Genomic DNA, 23864 nt, shown 5'->3' on the forward strand with positions numbered 1-23864 from the left:
TTAACGTCACTAGCACTTAAAACAAGGATTCGCGTCTTGGATAATGCTCTTAGTGGAATCATGCCCTCAGTTGCTGAACCGGAAAGTGAAGGTAGTACAGAGAACAAAAATAACCCCTTACCGCATCCAGAAGAACTTTCTGTTGTCGATGCAGACAGGTAATTAATAGTTTCTGTAAGAAACTACCTCAAAAATCCTTAATACTGTTTTTTAAGAACGTAACACCATATATACTATGTTGAATAGGTGTAAAATTCTTTTAAAATAGAAAGAAGCCTATTTTATTTTTCTGACTTCCCATTTTAATGGAAATTTTGAATTATTGAGATTAACCCATTTTTAATGTGATGAACCAAATTTAATTTATTTTTGGCTTCAGAAAAGATATCTTTAGTAGAGTTCTGATTATCACCATAAGACCCAGGAAAATTCCCAGAATAAACTTGGGTGCTCTTATTATGTAAAATTCGTTTTTAATAAGGGGTATTGCTGCTAGTTTCGTTCTTTTGCACCCACCCTTTTATTCATAAATTGTCCAATGTGTAATTATTTCTTACCTCAATAAAAAAATTACATTTTTCTAGGATTGCCATTTCCAATGGGGATGAAATTGCATCTGGTCGTAAAGCATTAAAAACTAAAAGAAAAAGGCCCCTTAAGTCAAAAAACAAATTCAAAGGAAGTAGCAGTGAGGAAGAAGAAGAAAGGTAATAATAATCTTGTTTGTTTGTTTTTTAATATTATACTTGTGTTTAAATTTATATGTGCATATCGGTCACTTTCTGTACTAAATAACCGCTTTACAACCAGCAAGAAGCCAACCCGGAAGCCTCCGTTCCAGGATACTATTTATGTCGATCGACTTGCATTCTGCCTTGGACCCCTGGTTCTAGTCTCCTTTCAGATATAATTATCCTAAATCAATTACATAACTGACGAAGAGAATTTTCAGAAGTGAAAAACTGCGGGGAAACAGTGAGACGTTGTGTCTCCTTTACTGGACCTTACAAACTGAGACGAATTTAGAAATGAAATAATCAAACGGAGGGGAAAGTTGGGTTATAAGATGCATATAAAGCTATAAGGCATTCCGGTTTCAATAACCCATAATCCCAACGCCACGGCAACCAGTGAACACATTTCTGATCAGCAAAGCTTAAAAGATGAACTAAAAACGCACGAATAATATTAAAATGCTTTTCCGGTCAGGGATGTGTTTGTTTTCTTGTTGCCACAGTGTAAGGCTACAGCCCCCCCTCCCCCATCTCAAACCTTTCTGGCTTAAGGGGTTATTGAAACACTGTTCAATTGAAACACTTCGCCCGCTGGAGTGCCTTGAAGCTTTCCCTGAAGAGATGGGGCATTGGCGGCCGCACAGTCTTCGTTTCCCCATAATGAACTTATTTCTTTTCTAAATTCATCTCAGTTTGTGAGAACTTTGGTGCAGTTTCCCCAGAGTTCTTTTTCTGAAAATTCTGATCCAGTCAGTTATGTCATTTATTTAGGATAACTTTGTGTCTGAAAGGAGAGTTACCGTCTCATTGACATTTCGTAGCCTTCCTTCTTTTCCCAACCACTTTATATAAGGACAGGGGGGATTTTATTTATCTCTTTAAAATTTTTTTCCGGTTTCTACCCCGTCCCTTTATGGATGTTACAAAAAAAAAAAATCCATTTATTCTTGCCGTTTCTTTGTGAATTTGATATTCTGATTCCGAATATGGCATTAGTTTTTGAATAGCATCAATAATTTTTCAGAAATGAAAGAAAAGTAAATATGCAACTGCTATAACAATATTTAGTTTCTGTACAGAATAGAATATTAATGTTTTCTCCAAGTAAACAACAAGCTAAAAAAATTACAAATTAAAAAGTTGAAATCTTCCTCTGGTTAATCAAAAAAAAAAAAAACTTTGAAAATGTACATTTGAAGGTCTTTGTCTTTTATGGTCAGTGTGATCATTCCAAATAAAGTCACTAATTATATCTTCATCCTTCCTTGGTACCGTTTTTTTTTTTCGTTCATCTACGTCCCTTTTCATGGAATCGACCACTGTAGTCTTTACCAACAGCGTTCAGATTTGTTCTGAAAAAGACATATAAGAGTGAAAATAATAAAGGTTTATTGACACTCATTCTGCATCCCATTTCTCCGTAATTTTAAATCAACTTGCCAGCTAGTTCTTTGCAATTTTCACCCTTAATGTTGCCAAGAAAGCCATTCACTGCAAAGTGCAACTAGTAGCAGCTATTTTGCTTATCATTAGTCATTTTGTTTTCCAGTTCTTGTGATGCTAACATCTGCTTAACTTGTGGACCAGTAAACATGCCACCTTTTACTTTTGCATCAGACAATTTTGCAAACCGATTGCTTATTTTTCAAGGTGCTGTGCTTGTCACTGCTTTAGCACATTGTTTGATTTTTAAATTTCTCTTAATATGAAGTGGTGGTTTTAAGGTCAGCAGCGACTTAGGCGATATTTCTTCTGTAAGTGGTAGAATGAAGACTGTTTCTTGGAATAAACGGATTCTTTACATTATGTGCACTTGGCTGCAAATCAATGCTGATATAACCATTCTCTTTTCTTGTAGCGGTGATTTACTGCCCTACTTCCAAGAGGCAGAGAAACGAAGAGAACAGTGAAATCACCACACAAATCCAAAAGGAACTCCCCTATCTTGATGGCCCTACAAATATCCCATTTATGCTGGTCATAACGTGATCTTCTCTAACATGTTTCACAGAAATGTGAAACGTGTTTTGATTATATGAACATATAATCAAAAGAAATGGAATACACCACTTCTTTTCGGCCTACTGGCCGAAAAGCAATTGTGTATTCCAACAAGCAGTCATCATGATGGTTTGTGGGCTCTCTCCATATTTAAGGCATAACAAAATGCGTGCACTTACGATTACCATCAAACCATCCTTGTAATGTTTACTTGCTACTATCACAGCAGAAATGAGGGTTACCACCACTTGTCCTATCACCCATATGCACTGCAAAACGTGGTACCACCAACAACTATTATGCTTTACCTGCTTCAGATCTGCAAGCATAACAAAGCGAGGCTGGGTTTAACTTCCTTTGGTAGCCACAGCAAAGTGAAAATAAATAAATATATAGAAAAAAATACGAATACCACAAGCTCTTATATATCGCATTATTGGGACGCACGTAATATAATACATATAAATGACGAAAAAATGTAAAACCTTGAATTGCCATCAAAATATTGCTTCTGGAGAAAAATATTGCCACTTGGTTTCAGCACACAAAATATAGTTAAATATACAGTAAACGTCAACTTTTTTTGCTACTTAGTCACTTATCTCCCGTTTAAAAAGTTTTGGATTTATTTCCAGTCGTCATACTGGAGTGATTTATTCCTTGTAGTGTCCAAATGTATCTCATGCAGAGGCGTAAGAGTTTTTATCCCTTTAAAAGAAACACCATCCATAGAATACAAATCCTCACTGTCTTAATTGCCTAGCCGCTTATTCAGAAAACCCGAATGTACTACCGAAAATTGTATTGTCGTAATACGTGACCATATCGTAATCAATCCGTCGTAATCTCGTGAAGGTAATTACCCCCCTTTTGTGTATTCGGCTGAAAAATTATCACCGCAGTATTTTAAATATTCATTTAGGATCATTCGTCGTATTAAAATCTGATGAATGACCTCATTACATTTCTCAAAACAGATGCGTACATTAATCCTGAAATGGCCACTGGAGCTTAAAAATGTCACGCTTAGACTGCATGAGCAGAATTATGATTGCATAAATCACTCTTACTAAGCGTTTACTAATAATAATTATTATTATTATTTTTTTAAATTTCGTGCCTCCAGCGATATGATGATTCACGTGGCACGTATTAATAAGAATGGGTGCGAAAACGAATTTAAACTTTGATTTCGAATTCTAAAATTAATCAGATCCTGTTATGCCAAGTCACATGACTGTTGGAACAAATGAGATTTTCAACAGGAGTCTCCGAGGTCATCTGTTTTATTAAAGCTCAATTCCCAGATATTTGTGTTGTCTGGTAATGGAATGGTACTTCCATTTACGATGTGGGAGATGATATCACAGAGGGTGATTCAAAATTCACGCAACCCAAATTTTAATAATAATTAAAATTGTAAAAAAAATGGTGTGGTGCCGTGCACGCGCGGTAGATAGTTTTATATGAAACATCCTCTGCGTTTCTTTTAGGTATTTTGACTTGTATATATTGGTTACGAAATAAAAGAGCCTTTGTATTGTAAATATTTTATTGGTCATTCACGAACTTCCATAATTTCAGCTGGAACACAACATACAATGGATTTATGATGGCTGACGCAAGAGACAGATACTTGTGATTGCAACGAACTTGAACAGCGGCCTTCCTAAGTGCAATTCCAAACTCTACCTGCTACTGGGCTCAACGTTAAGTGCGATCTATTCGATATTAGACAACTCTGTAAATCTACAGTGTCCTTGGCTCTGAAGAAAAATGAAATTGGTTGGATGCGCATTCTTATGTAAACAGTAGTTGGCGTAAGGAAAAGGAGCTTGATCATTTAAATTCATCTGTGCCTGAATTGGAGAACATAATTAATAGTCACTTCGGGTACATCATTGTTAGGTGGAACGGCACTGCTGGTTGAGGCACTGCTAAATCCAACGCTTGATTTTCTGTTTGTCTTTTACGCGATAGTCTTTTTCGTTCTCGCGCGCACTCATTGCTACTTTTGTCTTTATTTTCTTAGGTCTTGTCGCCTTCATTCTTGTTTGATTCTCTCGAGAACGCTCTGCACTTCACTTAGGCATTGTTGAACACTCAAATTTTATTTTCGAAAATTGTTTTTAGTTGTGTTTCTCTAATGCAGTTCGACGAGATTCAAACGAATAGCGTTTGAATTTTGTAAATCGGTTCACTAGAACTCGAGATATCTACCGGTCAAGAAAATATGCATCACGCGCTCTAATCACACTAACGCCGCGTCGAATGCTCGGCACAGACTAGTGGTGGGAGCTTGGGAAGTACCTCTGGCGATGGCCGCAGATGACGTAATTGCTTCCGTGACGCATGTTTTCGTGTGAAAGTTTTGTAGGTGCCCGCAAGGAAGTTTCACAAAATTATTATAAGTTTAAAATGTTCATATTCTTCTCCAGTACATGCACGGACTTTTTTTTTTTTTTCAGATTTGATGACACATATTGTAATATTCGAACGTCTATGTGCGCAGTTCATTCTGTTTATTGGGTTTCAGTTCCTTAAGTGTGCTTGGATTATCTTTGTCACTCTGACTTTCAATAAACCCCGCAAATGAACTGGCAATCATGGAAGCCACAACTTTTTTTTTTTTAGAAATAGGCGATCACCGAAAAAGTATCTCAGCATTCCCACTGTTTCACTGAATGTATACGGATGAAATCAATAAACGTTGATTAACAGTGAAGGAGGCGTCCAGGTTTTTTTTTTTTTTTTTTTTTGTCAGGAATGCTGCCTATTTATCAGAGAATTTTTTCCAAAATTCTACATTGTCATTCACGTACGACTTTGTACAAAAGTATTGTTCGACTATAAACGCACGTTCAAACAGGAAAAGTTTCTTTGACAAAGCCATCATGGTATGATGGCTTCGTCAAACAAACCGACGTGGATGAATTTGTGTGAATGCAACCCTATAACCACTGTTCTGCATGCGAAAGTATAGTCTTCCCACCGAGGTGGTTTTGCAAGAATGGTTACCAAAATGAAAGAAATGATTACGCTTTAACCCAGTAGCATCCTACGTTTTTGTGAATGAAGGCAGTAGAGTGTGTAGCCAGTGCTTTTCAACACTTTTCGTAACCTTTATGAATACACCAATTATTTTCTCATTTAACTTATTTAAGTTAAAAATTTATGGCCCCTTCTTCTTCTTTTTTTATAGAAAAAGCGATCGATAGGAACATTCCCATGGATGTGTTTAATAACTGACTTAAACTGCAACTTCATAAAAAATATTCTGTTGATTTTACATTCCAACAAGACGTCGCGCCTTCTCATTTTCATGTCCACGTGGTTGTATGTATCTGAACAACAGATTACTTCAACGGTGGATGTGATGAGGTACTGAAGAATGCGATGTGGTACTACTGACCCTCAGGTCTCTGAAACATGTGACTTTCTTTTATAGGTTATAATAAAGGATGCCGTTTGAGCCACCACCATTACCAATAGACATTCCTAAGCTGAAATTTAGGATAGTGGCATCATTTACTGCAGCTCTTTGGGAACAAATGATCCATCGAATTTTTTTCTGCCATGTGACTTGTGAGACTGATGATATTAAAGGATCTGATATCATTCTCACAAGTCACAATAATAAATGCATGCTATCATTTCTGTGATTTTCTGAACTGTTTACTTCTTTTTGAATCAGCCTGTGTTGATTTTATATGATTAAAGTGAGCGTCTTTTTCCCAAAAGATCAGAATTTATACTTTCCTTCTTGGCATGACTGCAAAATTAAATTGTTAAGTTTTTTGTACATTTATGTTTAAAACTAACACTTAGAACATGCTCCCTGGGTCTTCACACCCACTCAGGGACGGTCCTACATAGGGCTAAAAAGGCTGTATTCCTATGTGTCAAAATAATGTGGAATGGAATTTTTTACTGTTACGTAATGATCAAAACTCAGTGATGGCCCGAAACACTGCTTTAGTCCCTCCCCCTTGGAAAATCCTGGGACCGCCCCTGTACCCACGACTTTGTTAAACAGGTCGGCACATGTCCTTCCACTTTTCGATTGTTTTTTTTTTTGTTTCAGAGTCGAAAGGTTACACGAATGTTTCATCCACAGTGACATATCGTCTCCAAAACTGAACTTCATTAGCTACAAAATGCTACACATTCTCATGACTACACCTCACTCTTTCCCGCTTCTGATCTACATTCAGTGCTTTAGGGACCCACCTCGAAGAAACCTTCATTTCTAAAACATTCAACACAATATCGTGAGCTCGCTCATAGCAGATGTTAAATATTGTCTCGATGCGCTTCAATGTTATTCTATGGTCTTACATGATCAGGTCATGAATGGCATCTACATTTGCAGGTGTTGACTTGGTAACATCAGACAGTGTTTGAAGATGCACCCCATAGTGGGTGCATCTTCAACACTGTCTTGTCCATGCTTAAATTTTGCAACCCAGTATCTGACCTTGGCATATGAAGGACAAAATTCCCCTAATCTTTGCTGCATGTCTTTATGAATTTCTTTAGGCAAGTTCCCTTTAAATGAAGGTATTCAAAGACTGCAGCTGGATTCTCTCAATAGTCGCCATCTTCATTCACCTTCCACACTTCAATGCCTTTTGTAAAAGAGAATAATATAGTTACAAACCTAAAATTTTCTGTGAACACTCAAGACAAATGATATTAGTTTTTCGCACAAATTTCCTTTACTTTTTGATTTACTCCCATAAAACTTTAAGTAATTTTCACCATTATATTAGTATAACTCGATTTTCTTATTTCAAGAAACAGCAAATCGGAATCAAGAAAGAAGGCGAACAATTCCATTTTGGATGATTCATATCACTCTAGCGATGATGAGTCCATGACCAAAAATGAAGACAGTGATGAAGAAAAAATTAATGGCTCAAGATCTATAAAGAGAAGTCGCGTTGCGCGAATTTTACAAGATGATGATGACGAACCAGTTGATCCAGTTATCAGATTATCGGAAGGGAGCACTTCGCATTCCGAAGGAATTAACTTAGAATTACAGAAGGAAAGTAAGTTTAAATCCTTATTATTTCATTTCTTTTTTTTTTATTCTTGTTACAATTAAATTAAATTGTAATTTAAATTACTTGTTCTCGTTGAAATTCTTTCGCTTTGTGTATAACATTTTGTGTCTTTACTAAACTAATGTGCAAGTGTTGTATATAGATTAGCCATTCAAATTGCATCTTTCCGATTTCAGCTTTCCCAGAAGTGGTTTTGCCAACTCATTTAGAGACTGTCCCGAGCCTAGATTCAGATTCTGATTTTGACGACCATATTCCGTTGAAGAGAGCGAAAAGAATCATTGAGAGTGATGAAGAAGACTGACTTTGACTAATATATAATTTATGATCGTGATTAGTATTGTTTTTCAGTAAAACTGCCTTGTAAATAATTGGACAACTGAAGCCGTGTTTGTTTGTTTTTTTAACTTATAATAATAATAAATTGCTTTTATTACAAATACTGTTGTTTGTCATTTATAAACGAGTTCCGTATTTCTATTGGTCTCATTTTAATAAAATTTGGAAAAGCTTGGCACATTGTTCTGTGAGAGTCAAATATAAAATTTCACGAAAATCTTTCCACTGGAAGTCGAGTTTTTACATGCGGATGGACATGGTGAAGACAATAGGTGCATTATGCATATAGCTAACGCTCCAACAATCACAGCAGAGATATTGGGATGTATAGTTGAATACTGTACTTAAAATATTTTGTATGTTCTGGTTGGGTATGGTCACGGTGCTCGTTACTGAAATGACCGTGGAAAATTATACATGCAGTATACCCCAGTTTTAACAGCTCTGATTCCAGAATGCTGGAAAGTAAATTGTCCAAGCTGTGCTGCAACATATTGCCCAGACTTAGATTGACACCAGTAAACTGCTCCCGTGAGAACTTCCATTTGTGGATGTCATATAAATCTATTGTTTAGGCTTTATTCGTTATAAAATATCCACTTTGCGGACCGATCCGTAGCTTTGATGTTAGGTTTTTGGTTTCAGTTTTCTTCTCCTAACAGATCGGGATTTGACTGTTCTGTCATTTTTGGTTTCTATCATTTCGTCCATGGGACACTGTTGACTTCGACAGACCAAAACGTCTGCTGTACCATACAACCAGAGCTTACTGACTTTGCAACCTACAGTTATGTCCTATCGATAACCATGCTGTTTCGGTACCATCTCCCGTTCCTTATTTGCGTAGGCCTAGCTCACATTGTCGTTCGCAACCTTCCAACCACTGCCTCTCATACGGAAATATGGATGTTTACCTGATCAGTCATAAAAATTAAGAGGTTGGCTAAATATAGTTATAACCACCAGTGTGGTCGGATGAGCCTGCCTTTCTGTTTTTTTTTTTTTTTTTTTTTCTCTGACGTAGCCATATGGTCAATGTGGAAGTACAGTAGTATACGTGTTTGAGTTGACCATTGGTTCTAAAATCCATATGTACGCCGAGAATACGGTTAATGATAATGTTCTTGCTAAATGGCTAGTTGTAAATTCTCCTTATCTCCACGGTCTCTGGCATATAAACAAAATAGTTTTATTATTTGAGGATCTTCTCTAAGTTTCATTTAATTCAGCAAGGGGAATTAATGCATCTGATTGATTTTGGTCACACTGGAGATAGAAGTACTATATATAATTTCACCGATACAATTTGTCAAAAATATAATGTATACAGATACCGGAGAAAAATTTAGTCACCGTGTAATTTTTCAGTTAATAATATATGGGATCTCTTGAATAGTGTATATCATCACTATTAGGCAATTCTGAAAATAATTGAGCTTGTAATTCATTTAGGATTCATTGATGCTGTTGCGTTTTCACTTTCCGTTCAAAATAATCCCCATATGTTCTCTGTAGGGTTTAAATCTGATGACAGCTGGCCAATTGAAATGTCCTACCATTCCCCAGCAGTTGTCACCTAGTATACAAGAGAATCGAAATCATCATTGTCCCCCAAAATGTTCAGCAAAAGGCATAACCTGATCATCCAGAATATTGTATAACCAGCCTGATTCATCCCGTTGGAATTTCAAGGAGGGGACCCACTTCATAATAGTTAAATCATCCCGTAAACCCTCACTGATCCACCATACGCTTATATGATATCTTTACGCATATTGGTGAACAAATACCTCATTGCTTCTTCTCTGAACTCGATACATGGTGTCATTAGTGTAGGCAAAATTTGAATTCTTCCGATCACATTATAGCTTTCCAGTCATCAGCAGGCCAGTTGGTAAAATGCTTTTTAGCCCATATGGGACCTCTACTTCAGATACCTATGTTATGCAATTCACTTCGCAATATTCTCTCAGAAATCGCCTTATGAGATCCTCGTCCTTGGTTAATTGAATGCAGAATTTTTGTCGTTTGAAATTGTTTTGCATTTACTAGACGCGATATTCGTCGTCGATTATGATCGCCTAGCACAAAATTTCTACCACAATTCTGTCAGTAATTTTTTTTTTATTTCGACTCGCACTCGTTTTTAAGGAATTAAGACAATTCCTTAAAAACTCTTATTATTGTTCTTTTTGCCACTCACTAGCATCTTTTCCGTGTCCCATCTTTCATGGTGGGAAACTTTTCTTGTTCAACCACAGCTGCCCTACCTGTAAACAGAGAGAACGGGTAACCTTATAGTTTACATCTAAAGTAGTGTGAATCGCATAGGAACCCATAACTGGAAACGTCACGAGAAAGTAGTAGCAGAGGCACAAGAAGCAGAAATGACACAAGACAGTAATTAGTGGTAAACATTTATTTGGCATAATATTAACAATGGAGTACAATTTCAGATGGATGCATTTCATGATGTTACAACAGATGCTCGAAGGTTCCACCATGAGACGCGATGCATGCATGACGCCTACGCAGCATGGATCGGCGGACACGGTAGAACACACCTGGAGTTTCTTTGACAGTAGCAGCAGCGCAGACGAGTCTCCCCACGAGATTCATTTCCGTCTCCACAGTCGATTCATACCGATAGATTTGAGGGGTCCCCCACAGAAAGAAATCAAGTCTCGATAAATCAGGTGAGCGTGGGGGCCAGGCAACGGGTCCACCACGGCTAATCCATCGACGCCCAAAACCCTTGTTCAAATGGTCACGAACACACCTTCCATAATGGGCAGGCGCCCCGTCATGTCGAAACTAAATGTTGAGTCTCACATTTGCTGGAACATCGTCAAGTAACCCTGGTAGAACTTGTTCAAGAAAGATCCGATATTTAGCGGAGTTCATGCGGGGTGGTAACAGGTATCGACCGACTAAGCAGTCACCGACCATACCTGCCCACACATTTATTGGAAGTGATGTTCTGCCGCATAGGGGCGCACACTGTGTGGGTTGTCGTGAGCCCACACATGAGCATTGTGCTGATTGAATAAGCCTTCCCGATTGAAATAAGTCTCGTCCATGACCAGAACATAGGCTGGAAAATTCAAGTCTTGAACACTTTTTGGAGAAACCACTGCGCAAAAGCCACACGTGCAGGATGATCTTGGGGGAGCAGTAACTGAACCCTTTAGAGATGAAAGGGTGTAAGGAATCGTCGTGCCAGATATGCTGTACACTGCAACGAGACACTCCTAAGGCAGAGGCAACGGCACGTGTGCTGGTAGTAGGATTATTCTGGACGGCATTCAGCACACTTTCTTCCATGCCTGGAGTTCGCGTCGAACGTGATCTGCCCGCACTACTCCTGTTACCTCTAAATGACCCATAATCGCACAAATTTTGATGCACACGCGAAAAAACAAACGGTGGTCCAGTACATGTCTGTCTGGGAAGCGTTCTCCATAAATTCGTTGAGCGGCTCGTCCATTGTCCTCTGCTAATCCATACACTAGGTGCATGTCTGCCGGCGCCTCCGTAGCCAGGTGGGAAGGAGCAGCAGTGCGTAGCACACGCTTCTTGATTAGACCGGGATTCGAGCCCGTCACCACCAAATACGGAGGATGCGGAAAGGTCAGGGAATGACCACCGCATATCCCGGAGCAATATGGCCTTAGTTGCTAATGCTCCTAAAAATCAAATAACAAACAACAAGCATGTCTGCCAGCTCACAGTTCGTATATCGACGCATGCTCTTCGTGCGGCGACTACTGCTTGAATGAGTAAACCAGAAATTTTCCCTCTCGCGAACTGATGTGTACCGACTTACTGTGATGATTCCGGTTATGGGTTCCTATGCGATTCACATTCCTTTAGATGTTACCTACCTCCCCTAAACGTTTGTACCTATATTTTTGAGACACCCTGTATGTAAAATCCGTACATTACCTTTCACCCACCAGTATACCACTGGTGGGCAAAAGCTCAGGTTTAATCGAATTTTGCAAATAAGGCTGAAATTGGCACAAGTTAAAAATGAGCGCATGTACACATTCTGATATGTAAATATGGATAGCTTTAAATCTGACGTTCTCGACGTAACCTCATATGGAACGATAGGACTTGAATGAAACTCAAAATAAATAAATTTTCTGTTTATGCTCCGGGACGACCAAACAGTCAGAGGAGTTCACAAGATAGACAGAATACAAGAAACAGCACCGTATTCAGTAGTCACAGGCTTGAACCCCGGTCACTCAAGGCACGTGTACTTATGCACCCGCGCGCCTGACCACTAGACTACGGCGGGCTGCTGCTTCGGAGGTAGTCTGTGTGGGTAGGCATAACGTATCACCCGTACTCTTGAATACTCATGGTGAACCAGTTGGGAATGGTGCCTCCCTATCAAGGACACCCTTCGCCGTAACAGTCTACAACTTCCACTGCTGGAAATTTTTAAGTTATGGGGGGGATGTTTAGACTGGATTGCAGGAAGTTTTATTTTAGCCAACGAGTTATAAATTCTCTACCACCCATGTAGGTAACTGGTATAAGTTACCTACATGGGTGGTAGAGGCTGATAGTTTGGGGAAATTCAAAGGTGAGCTGGACCTACGGGAGGAGGGAACGCATAGGTTATCTATTTCCTTTTCTCTTATTAATTAATTATTTATTTTTAATTTTCTTCTTATTATTATTATTTTTTAATTTATTTATTTATTATTATTTTTTTTTTTTTTTTGGCTGGTGCAGCATAAGCTATAGGCTTCCTTGCACCATGTGGCCATTGCTAATACGAATATTAATTTTCAGGTCGTGAAGTAATTTGCATCTTCAGGTATGGCATACCTTACCCATAAGTTCGCATATATTGTTTTATTGCGTCATAACATGACGCACTTGCATAACAAATACCACCGAGCTGTATGGATTATTTCATTTGCATTTTGTGATCTATTCCTTAACATTTCATCACCAGGATATACACTTAGTGATCATCCAATTATGACCACCTACCTGATACCGTGTTGGGCCACCGTTCGCACTGATAACAGCCGCTATTCACCTAGACATTGACTCCACTAGATATCTGCTGCCATGCTGCCTGCAAGGCTTTTCCTAATGTCGCAATAGATGACAACTATATGTCCATACGGCTCACATTCCGTTCCGAAACGTCCCACAGGTGCTCGATTGGATTGAGGTCGGGCGAATTTGAGACCAATCAAAATGAGTGATATCTTCACTGTGTTCCTCGAACTACACAGTGCGGGCCCGATAACACGGTACCTTATGGTCTTGGAAGATCCCGTTTCTGTCCGTAAAAAAAATTCAACATGGCAGGGTTCATCTCCTAAAAGCTGCAGATAGACCCGATCAGTGAAACGTTGATACACGCGCACCAGGTGGCCTAGTTCTTGCTAGCAAAACATGCCCTGTATTATGCAATCACAGCCACCTGCCTGGACAGTGGGTACCATGCACGATGGGTCCATGGACTCGTGTTGCACCAGGTATTTGGACTGATCCGAACAGCACGCTCGTTTCCAGTCCTCCAGTGTCCACCCAGCGTGTTGTTGACATCACAGCATTTCGTCGACAAATGATCAACATTGAGGGGAGGGTGCTTCTTGGGTCATGTGCTGTGGAACCCCATACGTCTGACTGCGGAGATGAGGGAAACCCCTGATGCCGTCAGACAACTAACAACACGTCTGACTGTGCAGCGTATCGTCATTTGGGATATTGTTCTTGCATTCCCCATACTGTTCCGCTATGTCAGCTGCCGCGCAGTGATATGCTTTTGAGCCCGTACAATGCGCTGCGCCCATTGCTTACCACGATCATCCACCTTGTGTAATCCTTTTCAGTTCTGTCGGCGGGAGTTGGTGTGACCCGTTCGACACCATTCTTTGTACACCTGAACAACAATGGGCCGTGAGCAAGCGACAGGGCGTACGTGCCGTTTCCGATGTGAAACATCCGACTCACGAGCCACCACTATCATGCCCATTTAAAACTCCGTAATACCTTTACTACGTTCCATTAATGCCGCTTTATCACTTTGGCTTGCACCACGAGATGCACATTACTGCTGCTCGAGGGCAGAAAATTGTTCGGCTTTTTATGCTTCGAGTGTGCAGCATAGTCCATTATGAATGGATGGTCATAATTCAATGATAACTGATGTATATACCTTATTACATACAATGTCATTTAATATTTAAAAGCACTAGTTTTAAAAAATAACGTTATTCTGCGTTCTTTTTTGTCGTAACTGTCTAAGGACACTTCCCCTCCCCTCCCCACCATTAAAGGATGTAAGCACAAGCTCTGTAACTGCCTCTGATAGGAGGGGGGGTTAATGTTCCCCCTACAGACACTATAGAAAAACATTATTCGAAAAAGTAATACAATAACGTAGTATTGCATTATTTTGTCAAATTAATCAATCGAATTAATCAATCAATCTGAAAGAAAATCAATAGGCTTTAGAAGCGTCTCTTTTTAAAAAAATGTAGACATATCGCCAATTAATTGAATACAACATAGACATTAAAATCTACATATTAAAAAAATGAAAAAGAAATCGAGTTTTGAAATGCTGGAAATAAAAACTTGTTTTTTAATAAATTTAACAGAAGGTAAAAATCGTTCACAGTTCTCTAAAACTTACATGATAGTTGTGAATGTGGATAAAAACATCTTCGTATCCTCTCAATACAGAAATACCCGATAAGCACTGAAAACCCGAATGCGCATTTATTTAAGGTCAGTTAATTAATTTGTAATGATCCTTGCCACTTTCGACGGTTTATTTCGAACCCGTTGCCAACTGAAAGCATTTTGAAGTAACCCGTCTGTAAAGATGGTATGGATATGGGGTAATCTCCTTTTTGTTAATGCTGTAAACGTAAGTTGGCGACCATTCTTTTGGTCTTTTCACACCGTCGCTGAGTTAGTCAGTCCCGTTTTTTTTTTTTTTTGTAGTTGTTGGCGCATGGGCTTCTGTGGCCATAATGCACCTCCCAAGGTTTTTGCAGTACTTTGATCCAAGCCCGAGGCAGGATTCGAACCCGCGACCTTTGGGTTGCCAGGCAGGCCCTTTACCCACCCGGCTAGCCCGGTCGGCAGTCAGTCCCGTGCTGCGTGATATTTTCCAACTGGAAACTGGGGGGTTTTTCATCCCGTTACCAGGCAAGATGACCATAGTATACATATACAAAGCTGTATTTTGTAGCCTTTTGTATTTGTACGCCGTACTTATCTTATCTAGATGTGACCCCTGGCGCTCGTCGCCGTGATGGGATATTGTGCTGTAATTCTACTTCACAATAAAGATTTATTTATTTATATTACAAGCACGATATACACTGTGCTGCCACCTTATTAGGTACACCAATGCTGTGCACACAGATGGTTTATCCCACAACGTTGCAAGTCACATGACGACAGTTGTGGATATAAATGCAGCAGAACAACCTTTCTAGTATCAGTTAAGCGTACAAACCGTTGCAAGAATGGGGAAAATGAGTGATCTAACGGACTTCGAACGTGGCATGGTGACATGCCACGTTCGAAGTCCGTTCTGAACTTTTCACGCGCCACAGTTTCAAGGGTGTATCTAGAATAGTGCAACGAACAGAAAACATCCTCTCAATGGCACTCCTGTGGAAGAAAATCGCTTGTTCATGAGAAGTCAGAGGAGGATGGCTAGAATTGTGCAAGCAAACAGACGGGCCATAATGTCGCACATCACGTCAGAATACAACCTTAGTGTGCGCAGAACAAAATATCGCAACGGACCACTAGTCGCACTTTGTCGCGAACAGCCGACGGCCACATCGCGTACCTTTGTTATCAATTAAGAACAAGAGAGCACGCCTCCTGTGGGCACAGCAACGCCAGAACTGGACTATCGAGAATTGGAAAACAGTTGCTTGGTCTGACGAGTCGAAGTTCCTGGTGCATTCACGTTGAAGGAAGGCTCAGAATTTGGTGAAAACAACATGAATTCATGGACCCGTTATGTCTGACGACGGTGGTGGGGAATGTTTTCTTGGCACAAGTTGGGTCCATTGATACCCATAAATTCACGTCTGAATGCCACATCGTTGCTGACCAAGTGCATCCGTTCATGTTGACAGTTTATCCTCAGTCAGATAGTTACTTCCAGCAGGTTAATGCGCCGGTGCACAAAGCTCGAATCACTATGGAATGGTTCCAGGAACATGACCATGACAATGACTTTTCTTTGATGCAGTGGCCCGCTCACTCCGGGGATCTCAATATTATTGAACATCTTTGGGATGAGCTGGAAAGGGCTGTTCGCTGCTGACCTACACATCCGTCGAATCTCAAGGACCTGCGTGACACACTCATGTCTGCATGGTACTCCATTCCTGCACAACGCTTTCAGCATCTTCAATCCATGCCTAGACGAATCCAGGCTGTTTTGAAGGCTAAAGGAGGCTCAACACGCTACTAGGTAGGTGCACCTAATAAAGTGGCAGCACAGTGTATCTCACAGCCTTAGATGCATTTTGGACTTATTCAGGATTACGTAACTTCAAAAGAAACCTGATCGACGCAAGGAGTTGGGCGCAACACACGATAAAAATTGACTTCTTTCTGTACCCCTCTAAGAAATGATTTACCGCCCTAGAGGTGTAATGGAGAATGATAAAAGCGCTAAAAGAGCGCCATCATCAGTCCACCTTTGACCTTTACCCCTAAGACCATTTGTCACATAGAAAAGTGTTTCCTCTTCTTCTAATGGTCTTTGGTTATTTTATTTCTTAACGTTTGTCTTCATTGAGCAGGATTAGTTTATATGTTTATCTTAAGACTCGATGTCGTGGTATTTGATACGAGAGAATTTATTTAAATCACTTGGACGTTGTTGTTATGTTAAGGTGATCCAGAAAATTTTTAAAACCTCTCCGTATTAATGGTTTGTCTAAGAGGCGATTATTTTCCATTATCTGACACGTAGTCGATATAGATAAGGCGTGAATCATTTCCGGTTATTACCCAAACTAATGAGAACCCATAACCATTCTTTAATACCGTAATTATTGGAAAATAGCGTCTGTAATAGCAAGATTAATTATCTTGCGATTCTGCTGCTGTTCTAACTTGAACACGATTGGCTATTATGTATTTCTGCCTCGTCTTACCCGAAAGATTACTATAAAATAATCTAAAATTTGTTGTGTTCATTAATTCGACAGCGAATTATGTTGTAAGAACTTCAAACGTTGGCAAACCATGGATTAACAACGTGATTTCCTTCTTTTTTACTTTTTTTTTTTTCAATAATCAGTATATTTACAATAAAGTGATATTATGTAATTGCCTTTTGTGGCCCTTTCTTTATACAGAGTAGAAAATGTACACTACCTCCCAAATATGTTCGCACACCTCTCAGAAGATACCGAACTATGTGAGCGTATTCAGATAAGGAATAGAAATAAACGTGGGCCCGAGATATGAGTGACAGCTAGTGCGAAAAACTACTTAGTCTAATAACTTTGGAGATTTTCTAGTAGTGACACCTCACATAACACTCAACATGTCGAGAGGAGAAATACTACGTCGTACGACAAACCTCATTCTGAGGAAAAGTCGGTAATCGTTCGAGCAGTGCTGACGTCCTACAACGTGCTCCTCCAATATCTGTAATATTTCAGTGCCACAGTAACCCTATGGCTTAAGTTTAATACCTTCCGACGCGGATTTTAGTCACCAAGCCAGATCTTTAAGTGATTCCGGACAGAAGATACAAGGTAAAAAGATATTTATGATTTTAATATTAGCTATATCAAAAGCCAACAGCGCTCTACGTGCCTTTTGTGTCCCGTCCCTTAATCATTAGCTTCTCTCAAGGTCGTCCGTGCGAGCTTCCCCTCACTGCGTGGGCTGATTGTTTTGAAGCTGAAAGAACCCCCTCTCTTCGTCCTTGGGAGTCCCGACCTAACAGAGTGAATTCCTTGCTAGAATTATCAACCATTCACTAACTAACAGCGCTATTCGGCAACATGAAAAAAGTGGCAAAGCGCCTATCGGGCATAAACACCGCAGTGATCCCACAATGCAACCACCGCGACATACCCGAAAGTAAGGGTAACGCCGCCCAAGAAAACAAATCTTCCGATAGCCACGATTTTTCAAGGGCATCTCCCCGCAAGAGCGAAGTCTCGGAATGCACAATCAATCGTATGAAACACACGAGAATGAGTCGCAAACTCAAATCTGTCCGCAGCGAAACCAAATCAAAACGCAAGATTGCAATAACCCCCCAACTTCTGAAAGAAAACAACTTGGATTGTAGTAGTCAAACCAAAAGTATTAAAGCAGCACCGACAGCCAACAGCAGAACGTCAGCCACACCCAAACTACCCAGCTTAATGACGATACGGAAAGAAATAACACTGCTAAAAACTCATGTAGCAAAGAAAGAAAAAGAATTCGCGGGACAGATTTTGAAGGTGCAGGAGGATGATTGGAAAAGAAAAACAATAGCAATCGAGGAAGCATCTACAAAATTGTGTGAAGTCCTCGGGACATTCGCTCGCACCCTTCAGGAAATAAGTGCTGAACGGTGTCTCTGCACTAATGACCGCTGCATAGTCACAAAACGGGATGCAGCCACGCAAACAACACCCCTTGAGTCTGCCGAACTGCTTACACAAAAAGAAAAGATGCACAATAAGAATCCCTTTAGGGTGGCTAAAGAAAATGAAAGCGCCCTTGAAACTCTTCTAATCAAATCAGATTACTGCAAGTTCCTTAAATCACTTGAGAATCGGGATCAGAAGAAGAAAAGCGACAAACGTCCACAGGAAGTAAACAAAGCCACCCGTGTAGTGAACCACACTAATAAATTGACTCTGTTTCACGAAAGAAATGATCATATTGTACCACACGACAGACATGACCAAGCTACTGAACCGAGAATCGCTGACCAGAGATGTGTTTCGAGAAGCAAGAGCCCCGCCCCATTTTCTCCCCCACTAGAAGGCAACCAAAGAATTCCAACAACATTAGTCAACAAGCGATTATCAAAGACTCACCCTAGTAAACAGACGCTCGCAGAGAAATATGACATCTCTGTCGCTTTGCCTAGAACCAAGATATTTGTCTCCCGGTTTGGACCCTCAACAAGCCCCGATTCCATAAAGAGAATGTTTCTTGTGGAACACAATGTCCGCATCGAAGTAAAACAGCTTAAAACTAGGCAAACTGGCTACGCCTCATTTCTAGTAAGATGTTCACCCTCTGCCTACGAAAAAGTTCTGGATCCCGACTTCTGGCCTCCAGGCATACTTATCAGACCCTTCTCTGACGAAAAAAGGCCATCCCCTCAGCAATCCCTGCTTACTCGTCCTCTACAATAGCAATCATCTATTCCAAAAAACCTCCATCCATGCCACACAATCAGGGTCTTCTCGCAAAATGTGCGCAGCATTGTTAACAAATTGGCCCCTCTGCAATCTCTCCTCCTGCTCGACGAATATGATTTCATCTGTATCCAGGAAACTTGGCTTAACCATGGAAGACAACTCACCCACTTGGCCACTCCTCACCATTACAAAAATGTTTGCAACGGCAGGGACCACAAACGTGGAGGTGGCGTCTCCATCATTTACAAAGACATCCATCACCTTGTGTGTGCACAACTCAGCGACTCCCCTGCATTTGAAGCCATTTCTGCAATTTTTACAGTTAAAGAAGTGAGAACTCAAGTTGTAGCGGTATATTTACCTCCTGACCATAATCCCGACACAAGGGATGAGCTAACTACCTGGATTATAACCCACTTCAAGCCTCACATGCTCACCTTTGTTTTAGGAGATTTCAACATGCCCTCCCCAAGACACGAAGCTGCTTTGAAGGACGTCGTACGCTCCTTCTCATCTCTAGGCCTTAGACTAACCCATACGCAACCTACAAGACGACATCAAAACCTAGACCTCTTCTTTCATAACCTTGACCATCTTACTCTCACAACGCCGATTTTTAAGTTTGCATCAGATCACCTCCCAATTTCCTTTGATAGTGAATGTCTATGTTCTCCCCGACAACTTGAACAACATGACCATAAAGAATCCCAACTCAAGATCTTCTCATTAAAATATATGCAACCTCAAATCATCCTACAAAGACTAAAAGCTACAGACTGGAAAAAAATTGCTGCTAGCCATCCTGATCAGACGCTTACCAATTTAGCAAACTTGTTAAAAGACATCGCCTGTGAAGGGGCCTCCAAATCTGTAAGCCTGTCTCCCAGGACCAAGAACTGGTTTACCAGCGACGCAAAACTCGCCTTCATCATGAAACAGAAACTATACAGGAAATGGCAAAAAACACGGGATCTAGCCGACTATCAACTCTATAAAAAACATCGGGCACGCTTCCTACGCATTCGGAGGAAGGCGCAGAATGACTGGATTGCACACAGAATGAAACTTGGGAAAAGAATCTTCACCAACAAGAATCAACAGTCCCCCATGTCCACTGACACCTTCCTTGAATGGGCTAACTCGCTCGAAACTAAGCCCCTATCTGCCCCAAACCCCTTTATTCGGGTTAATCCACCAGCTAACCAGACATCACTGGATAAAATAGCCATCACAAAGGAATGCCTTACTGAGGTCATCAACAGTCTTCCCAACAAGTCTACCACTGGCCCGGATGGATTCCCTATTTTCATGGTTAAACTGTGCAGTGTATATATCATTGATCTCTTGCTTGATGCATTCAATTCCGTCCTCGTAACAGGAGTTTACCCTGCTATCTGGAACACATATTATGTTTCTCCAGTTCCAAAAAAGTCTAACCCAAAATTGCCTAATGACTACAGACCAATTTCTGTAGGATGCACTTTTCTCAAAATCTTGGAAAAAGCCATACTTCCTGCTCTCATCCATCACATGTTCGGCCACAAACCTCCATAGTGTACTACCTGGACGTTCCACGATCACCAACCTCTTGGACACACTGTTCAGAATTGAAAGTACCTTAAGCAACAAAGAGCAACTGGATATTGTGTTTCTCGACATTAAGGCGGCCTTTGACAATCTGTCCACCCATGCATTATGTACCATATTGTGCAACTATTTCAAAATCTCTGGCAACATCTTAGTTCTCCTTAGGAAACTCCTTCAGTCCAGGATCCTATGGATCAGAAATCAAAACCATAATCACCACATTCTCTGCTCCAGAGGGCTCCCCCAAGGGGGCGTTCTCTCTGCCGCCCTCTTCGCCGCATCTTTAGAACCCTTCCTATCAAACCGTACTAATTTTACCACCTATGCAGATGATATTAAGTTCTTCGTCATCACAAAATGCCCCCAGTCTCTCCAGTCTATTACTGTGAGCTCCAACCGACAGCTACATGAACTGGAAAACTACCTTCATGCGATTGGGCTCTCCATTAATAAAGAGAAAACTGCACAACTCTCTATCACCAAGAAGAAAAATACCAACGATGTGGACATCATTATTGCGAATTCTCCAGTTAAAAAAGTCACCCAACATAAAGATTTGGGTATCATCTGGGACAAAGACCTCACCTTCTTGCCTCACTTTAATGCCACTCGAACGAAAACATATTCGGCTTTATGGGCAGTAAAACAAGAGATCTCCAACTTCCATAACCCGGACCTTATCAGCAAATACATTCTTCGTTGTATTTTCCCAATTCCATTATATGCCTCGACTATATGGTCCTCAGCACCCTCATCATACCAAGCCAGGTTCTTCTCTCTGGAATTCTGGATCTTGAAATGGCTAAATAGGGTTGCCGGGCTAACACCTACAATCTCAAAATCTGTTCTGGTCACCAATCTTAATACGCTTCCTTGGAGGTATCACATCATCTCTAGGAACCTTCTTACCCTCTCTCAGCTTCTCTCCGGAAAACTGAGGTCACCCGATATTTGGGATATCATCGCCAAACCGTCCGACAGGAGAAGATGCCAGTCCAACACCTCCCCATACAGATCAAAGCTGCGTAGCATGTCCTCCTTGGACAACATGTTTCCACACAACTCCTTCCAAATATTTAACAGATTAGCCATAGACGCTGAGAAACTTTGCAAGGACAGAACCTACAGATCTTCCATTCTTGCAGACATGTATGCCTTAGTCATGCTCTAGGTGGACTCTCTGTGATACCGCAATATCCACGCTTCGATGTATCCGGATGCACTTTTATTTGTTGTAACTTTATGTTTTTGTACTTGTTGTAACTTTATGTTTTTGTATTTGTTATAACTTTATGTTCTTGTATCTTCACCAGTGGCTGTTTAAGGCCGTATATTGTATCTGGCTCTGTATGCAATGCATATGTCTGTATTATATGTTTTTTCTCTGTATATAACTCATGTTCTCTAGCTGCATAGCTGTAAAAGGACATTTCTTCGGAAATAAATTGATATTAATAATAATATTTAACACAAATCCGCCGCCAGCGATTTAAGCAGAATATACCATAGTCTGAAACAATATACACCACACACAAATGCAAGAATAATAATCTCTGGCAAATGTAGCTCCAAAGACCATACCACAGAAGACCGTATAGCATTGTGACCGAACTGCAAAGATCACTGCACACTCCCAGTCTTGTGAAGTGTGGAGAAGAGAAAAGCCGTACAGAAAGAAGAAACGAAAAGCAAAGAAATCTCACCAGTCAATACAAGGAGACCTTTACAAGCAGATGAGATGGGCAAGAAAGGGAAAGCATTTGAAAGTTTCGTTTTACCCCAATACATTAGAATTGTGGTTATACCTTTAAAGCTATCGTCATAGAAGTTACTGAGGTATATGCGTATACCATTAAGAAAATAGAATACAAGAATCATGAAACAGTTTTAGAGTGGAAAAAGATGGCATAGGGTTCAAAACTACGAACGTACGTTTTGCAGGATATGGGGCATATAGCAATACAATCATCATCATTCTAAGGGCCAAGCCCTGTCGCCATAGAGGTCTTTTTTTCTCCACTCAACCCGAATTTGGGCTTTTTGTTTTGCTTCCCTGTAGTTCATTCTTGAGAATTGGAGCACGTCATCAAGTAGTGCGATTCTTGGTCGTCCTCTACTTCTTTTCCCTTCAATCTGTCCTTGTATGTTTGCTATCCAATCATTGTGTCTCCAGAGATGTCCTAGGAACCGCATCTTTCTATTTATTATGGTTTTCTTGATTGTTCTTTGTTCCTCAGCTACTCTGAGGATTTCTTCATTCGTCTTTTTGTCTCTCCTGTTGATTTTCATCAATGTTCTCCAGCAAAACATCTCAAATGCTTCAATTCTCCTCCAGTCTGTTGCTGTTATTGACCATATTTCACATCCATACAGCAGTATACTCCACATATATAGGTTTTCACAAATCTCTTCCTCTTTTATTAGTTTATCTTGCTTACCATAAATTATTTCTTTTTCCTAAGTGCTTCTTTCGCTGTTGCAATTCTCCTTTTTATTTCTAATTAGCTTTTTCCATCCTCTTGTACGTTGCTTCCAAGATATACAAATGAACTTACTCGTTAAATTTCCTTGTTATCTATTTCTATCTTGTCTGTTTTTCTTTGACTTTCTTTTCCGGCAACCATTATTTTTGTCTTTATTGTGTTAATTTTGAAACCCTATTCTAAGAAAACGTCTTCCATTACTTCTATTGTGTTTTTCAACCCTTCTTCATTTTCATAGCAATGCGATGC

At 40.2% G+C, this 23864-nt stretch overlaps 1 protein-coding gene across 2 annotated transcripts; it reads left to right on the forward strand.

Annotated features, from left to right (window-relative positions):
* On the forward strand, positions 1 to 8136 carry LOC150080214 (uncharacterized). Of its 2 annotated transcripts, none has more exons than XM_090381892.1 (4): positions 1 to 158; positions 585 to 707; positions 7533 to 7789; positions 7981 to 8136. In XM_090381892.1, the coding sequence occupies exons 1-4, from the start codon at positions 61 to 63 to the stop codon at positions 8106 to 8108; spliced, it is 606 nt and encodes a 201-aa protein (XP_090238018.1). In that variant the 5' UTR covers positions 1 to 60; the 3' UTR covers positions 8109 to 8136. The 2 variants fall into 2 exon arrangements, with proteins under 2 accessions (XP_090238018.1, XP_090238019.1); XM_090381893.1 differs by having other exon boundaries at positions 7539 to 7789.
* Positions 8137 to 23864: the final 15728 nt, after the last annotated feature.

This window comes from Mastigoproctus giganteus, chromosome 9 (genome assembly GCF_048544385.1).
Source record: "Mastigoproctus giganteus isolate SK-2022 chromosome 9, ASM4854438v1, whole genome shotgun sequence".
NCBI classification, from domain to species: Eukaryota; Metazoa; Arthropoda; class Arachnida; order Uropygi; family Thelyphonidae; genus Mastigoproctus; species Mastigoproctus giganteus.

Excerpts from the sequence above, each read along its gene's own strand:
- LOC150080214 (XM_090381892.1), top strand. The coding sequence starts at position 61 with ATGCCCTCAGTTGCTGAACCGGAAAGTGAAGGTAGTACAGAGAACAAA. Across the intron at positions 159-584 it reads TCTGTTGTCGATGCAGACAG|GATTGCCATTTCCAATGGGG; the intron begins GTAATTAATAGT and ends ACATTTTTCTAG. Across the intron at positions 7,790-7,980 it reads CTTAGAATTACAGAAGGAAA|CTTTCCCAGAAGTGGTTTTG; the intron begins GTAAGTTTAAAT and ends TTCCGATTTCAG.